Source organism: Zeus faber (genome assembly GCF_960531495.2).
Source record: "Zeus faber genome assembly, chromosome: 13".
Lineage (NCBI taxonomy): Eukaryota > Metazoa > Chordata > Actinopteri > Zeiformes > Zeidae > Zeus > Zeus faber.
In genome coordinates this window covers 317,501-323,557 of record NC_137198.1, presented here as the reverse complement: position 1 = coordinate 323,557, position 6,057 = coordinate 317,501, and the positions used below count along the sequence as shown (strand labels likewise).

General features: G+C 48.9%; 1 protein-coding gene across 1 annotated transcript; it reads left to right on the top strand.

Moving 5' to 3' along the window:
* Positions 1 to 222: 222 nt before the first annotated feature.
* On the top strand, positions 223 to 1,335 carry LOC307239314 (G-protein coupled receptor 151; the record flags this gene model as incomplete). The annotated part of the gene is made up of 1 exon (XM_080012672.1): positions 223 to 1,335. The coding sequence occupies one exon, from the start codon at positions 223 to 225 to the stop codon at positions 1,333 to 1,335; it is 1,113 nt and encodes a 370-aa protein (XP_079868798.1).
* Positions 1,336 to 6,057: the final 4,722 nt, after the last annotated feature.

The window sequence follows — 6,057 nt, the reverse complement described above, 5'->3', positions numbered from 1 at the left end:
CCTCACATGAGGGTTGGCTGCAGCTTGCAGCCACACACAGATAACGTGACGTGATGCGTTGACGCTGAATGGCAGCAGTTGAAATAGCGCACCTGGCAGTGCGCGCTCCCACTCGCAGCGCTTCAGCACGACGGGCCTGCGGACAGCTCTCAAGGGGTGACACGCTTTTCGCAACTTTTGGGTCTTTTTCATTTCCATTCAAAGTCACTGGAAAGTGGAAACATGAATGTGGAGCGATCGAAGAATTTGTCGTTTTTTGATTTCGTCGGAGGAATCCAACTTCTCCAGGACGAGGGGAGCAAAACGGCCGTCCCCGTGATCCTGATCGGACTCTGCGTGTCCGGGGCTGTGGGGAACCTGCTGGTGCTGCTGATCTTCCTGCGGGACTTCAGGAGCGGCAGGGGGTCCGAGGTGAAGGCTCTGCTCTGCTGCGTGGCTTCCACGGACCTGGTGATCCTGGTGCTGTGCGCCCCGGTGCGCGCCGTCACCTACTACAAGCAGAGCTGGACCCTGGGCGGATTCGTGTGCAGCACCACGGACTGGTTCCAGCACTCCTGCGTGGTGGCCAAAACTCTGATGCTGGCCACCAGCACCAGGGCCAAGCACAACCTGGTGTCCAGCACCGCCAAGGGACCCCTGTTCAGCCGGGCGTGGATCCACGGAGCGCTCGCCTTCATTTGGGTCGTGTCCATGATGTTCCCCGTCCCGCTGATGCTGTTCGCCTCCCTGCAGCTCCGTGGAGAGGAGTCCGACCTCTGCGTGTCCGAGACGCCGGTGTGCGCGGCTGACTTCATGAACCTCTTCTACAAGATCTACCCCACTGCAACCTTTGCCCTCCCCGTGGTTTTCACCCTGGCCTATCACATCAAGACCCTGCACCGGGCGGTGAACCGCGTCCCCAGCCCGCAGCAGCACAGCAAGGTCACCCTGGTTCTGCTGTGCGTCAGCGGCGCAAACGCCTTCATGCTCCTCCCGGAGTGGAGCACTTTCACCTGGATCAGGCTCGGATACAACAAGCCCCCCGTGGGCCTAGTCATCTTCGGACAGGTCCTGCTTTACGGTTGCAGCGCCGCCCTACCGGGCATCCTGATGGCCATGTACGACGACGTGCGCCAGGGGTTGGTCAACATCTGGTTCGCGGTCACGTGCAGGGCCCCCAAGCGCGTCCCCGCCGTCAGGTGCCCCACAAGGGAGGGCAACGGGGCAGAGGTTGTGGCCAACTCCCAGGAGAAGACCATCCCCGACGTGGAGCACTTCTGGACGGGGCGCCGCAACACGCACGTCGAGGAGGACCAGGACCCGGTTCCGTGGGAGAGGGAGGAGAAGATGTTATAACACGGTGCCATTGGATGTGTGTTTTATAGGTCGAGCAGAGGGATTTGTTATCAGTTGCTGTTGTGTTGTCAATATACGCTGTAGATTGATTGGTTAAACTTAAACCTGTACAGTACTGTGTTTGTTGCAGAGGTGGATAAAGCTCCAGATACATAAAGTAAAAGTCTAGCCTCCGGGGTTTTGCTCCAATCCACATGGATTCCTATTTGGATTCCTAGGTTTCCACCTCTGCCTTGTTGTTATTCTTTTTTTTTATAAACCTCCATTTCTATAGATAGCAACTCTTTGAATGTTGTTTTAACCCAATGTATTTGGCAGCAGCGCTGTAATTTGACCACCTTTGTTGTCACACAAAGCAGGAGGTGTAAATGTATTTGTACATATTTGTTATACTTGAGAATCAGATGTTGTGATGGTTTGTGGCTCATGGGATGGATAATAAAATCTTACTGCGGTTGAGTGATCTCTCTTTTTTTTGCCCCAATCCCTTAAACACAGCCCACCTTAATCAAGCATAAAATACATCTCAGCAAAGCAGCAAAGCTCTCCATTTAATTTTAAAACATTATGAGATGGCATGCACTGCAAAATGCCTTAAATTAAATCTGCAACTAATCCGGACGTAGCGTGTATTTTAGATCATGTCAGCAGTCCACAGAATTTAGAGCACAGGTGATATCAGCATATAAACACAAATAGATATACTGCTTCTTGCAGTCAAAATAACTGCAGGACATAAAGGTAGCCAGTATAGAGTATAAATCAGAGCAGGTTGTATGCTTTACTGACCATCAGGTACAGTACAGTATATAAGAGGTACAATGTATTTGAAGTGCATGTTTTGTGTTATAATTTTGTTTTTAATCATGAATGAAATGGCAAATATTTAAATATTTTATATTGTATATATTTATATATTATTAAATAATATATATTGAAATAAGGATTTAAAATACCAGTTGGGTTTAAAGTGAATATCCTTTGTATTGCAAAGACATCCAGTAAGTGAACGCAAACAAAACATGTAATATTGTATTTGACGTGTTATTTATTATTTGGATAAACCTCTGGAATAGAACAGTGATATTTATGATGGTCTCCCAACACTGTGTCTACGTTGATAAAGCGGTTTTTCAGCCTACATTGTACACAGTATATGTTTGTGTCTATTTTTAACCAAAGACGGTTTAATGGTGTAACCTTTTAAAAGGTTTTGAGGGATTGTGTGCTTTGAGTTGTCTCTGTTTACGACCAAACAAGCAGCCCCCCTGTGGCTCGGCTGCCCGGTATAAATCTGACATTTTAGAGGGCTAGGGTGAGAAAAGAGGTCAAAGATCATTACATAGAAAGCAAATCCACTCAGGGTTGTCAGCTCCTGCAGACATTCTCTATTTATGGCCAGTGAGTCATAACTTTGACATCAAAATAATATATAATTTCAATCTGATTACACTCTTCAAAATACTGTCAGATATGACCATAATTATGGATCTATGAAACCCTACGATGACCGTCACCATGGTCTTCACCTTGAGTGAAGCCACCCTTCTACCTATCTTGGTAGTGACTGACCTTAAGAGGCTGGACCTACAGTCTATAAAGCATCTGGTGAACATGCCTCTTCCTCTTGCCTGGAACGTTGTTCTGAGCGACAAGAGATGGTGACAGTCATCGCTCAGTCTCATAGATCCATAGTTATGGACATAACTCACAATCTATTTTGACCTCACTATGACTGTCACCACGGATGAGCCATGCCACCATTGTCGCGGGTAACAGAAGATTCCACCACCTCGTCAACCCACTCCGCAGCCGACATAAAAATCGTGGGGTTGATTGCTGTGGACCTCACGTTGACCCTATCAAATCTAGAAAAAGTGCATGGAGTACTCTACGATGCAGCCGCACATATATCCACAAGAGCAACCCCCTTTAAAGCAGCCCAAAAAGTGGCCACACTGCATGTGGAGTGAGCCAGCAGACCCCCAGGGACTGGGAGACCCTGGCTGGAGTAGGCCTGAGAAATCGTCTCCACCAGCCAGTGGAATGCATGCTGCTTAGACAACATGAGGCCCAACTGATTACTGGCATTACTCACACAGCTGAGTGTGTGCCTGCCTCAGCGGCCATGTACAATCAACGTAGGCTTTCAGTGTCCTTACCAGACTCAATGCATGAAGAGCCACTCCCCCTTGGTGAGCTGGATCAGGGCAGAATGCCTGGCCTCAGTTCTAGAGAGAGGGACAGAAATGGGGCCAGGCCCACAACTGCATGACAGTTGGCTTCAGATGCCAGATCTGTCCCCACACCTGAGAAAGAGAGTCTGCCCTGAGCAGCAAGGGCCCAGGCGAAGGAGCAGCAGAAACCTGGAAATGTCTCCCTGGTTGTGGGGCCACTAACAACACCCCTGATGATTCCATTCAGCACATAGGGAATCAATGGCAGTGGGTGAAAAGTGTATAGTTATGCCTTCAGCCACTCTGGAGACAGAGGATCCAGGCCCAAAAGACTGCTTGGATGCCTTGGGGAAAACACCTCTGGCAATTGGTTGTCTCCCTGGATGTGAAGAGATCCGCCTGGGCTATGCCAAAGCCAGTCCACAAACTCACCACCACCTCTAGGTGCAATCTCCACTCAACCAAGAGAGGCCCGGACATGGAGAGAAGGTCTGGTGCCTGGTTCAAGATTCATGATTCAATATTCAAGAGGTTTATTCGTCACATACATATACATACTTTCATGCATATATGCAGTGAAATGTCAATGCAATGCACCTGGTGATTACACACAATGTGTCTGAGACTGAACACAGTAGCTACCTGGGGTTCAGCACCCCAGGTACATAAACTGTCTTAAATGAGGCCAGACACAAGAAGGCCCAAAACAGAGGCCTCTGTGCCACCTTGAGGAAAGGCCGAGACTTTTTGTGCCTCCTTGATGATTGACATGCCACACAGTGGAAGAATTTTCCATCCTCACAAGGACCTGCCTGCCATGTATGAAAGTGAGAAGAACCCTGAGGGCCACATACACTGCTCCACAGCCTGTCCAGGAGGCATCTGTAGACAACAGCATCCTCCTCAAAGGCAGATTGCCTCAGGGGCATCTTGTAATCCCACCCTGGGCGCAGAGCTTGCTGACACAACTGTGTTATCCAGAGCTTCACCCGTCTGTCCTTCTGTGGATGGAGGTTGAAAGCATTCAGCCACCTCTGCAGGGGCCAAACCCTGAGAAGACCCAGCGCCACTACTTAGCACCACCACTGCCGTCCATATGAACCCCAGGAGTCTCTGGAAGTGAACCTGTTCCAGGCGTTTGCCAAGGCGAAAACCCTTGCCACTCTCTGAGGCATAAGAGATGCCTTCATTGTGAACAAGTTCAGGCAAAGTCTCAAAAAGTTTGTCTCCTGCCTCGGCTCGAGGTTGCTTTTATTCAAGTTCACCTTGAAATCGAGGTACTGGATATGGCACAAGACTTTCTCTGTGTCCCGCACGACCTGTTCACGAGATGGGGCGCAGACCGGCCAGTCGTCTAGGTATGGCAGGATCTTTATGCCTGCCCTCAGGAGTGATGACAGAGCGACCGCTACCACCCTGGTGAAAACCCTTAGAGACAGGAAGAGACCAAATGGAAAGACCTTGAACTCATAAGTCTGCCCCCGGAAGGCGAACCGCAGAAACTGTCAATGTTCCCAACAGATGGGGATGACCACATGACCAAGGTCACTGGAATCAGGGATCGGGAGCTGCAACAAATCAGACATCAACATCACGCCACACGCAGTGACTGGAACAATTAACAGCGTCTCCAACTAATAGACTAAATTAACAGGCAAAATATTTTCTAAAAATGCCTCAGTGCCTCAGTGCAGCTATGGTTAATGATAAGTGACCAGAGCCCTCATTGCATTTGGTGGGCAGGGGTATTTAGCGCCCCCTAGAGGGCATCAGCTGTCTGGGGAGGGGAGCGGGGTGGTGGGGGGCACAGAGGAGGTTGCTTCCCTTATGCTGGTGTTGTTATGGTAAAATGATTAAACTGAAGGGAGGGAGGAGGGGTGTCAATGATCGTGGGTAATTGCTTGGTTATGCACTGTACGGTTTTTGTCTGGACTGTCTGCAGGGCGGGGAGCTCTGGATGATGACTGTGACCAATGGATGAGTTATTGTTGTACTTTGGATTTCTTACGCTGTCATTCTCCGCTTGATATTGGCAAGTGGTCAGCAAAACATTTCCGTGTGTCGAGAAATTAGAATTTGTCCGCGACGTTCAGGGGTTTCGGCGTTAAAGCCTGTGATAAGTTCTTGTAGGTTGGACTCCCATAAAAAAACATGTCATGATGAAAGCCGACAGGGAAAACGTTTCAGCTACAGAAAGTCAATCAGGTTCTGTAATTTTGGGATGGACGGACTTCATGGGCAGCACTTACCACCCGTGGCCGGCCCAAAACAGCCCTCTGGTCAATGTTGATTTCCTTTTTGAAGAGTTTCACTACAGGCCGAGCTGAAAACACAACAGATCTTGAAAACTTTGGAGGTTGGAAATTAGAAGTTCTAATCTGATAGACACACTGTACGACTGAACCAAAAATAAATAAATATTTTTTAAATGCAGCCGGAAGAGACTGACAAAATGTAACTGGGTGAAATGTGTACAACTTGCTTTGCACGTCGCTGAAAGCCAGAGAAATCCACCAATCCTCCGATGCAGAGTCATTGCTGCTTC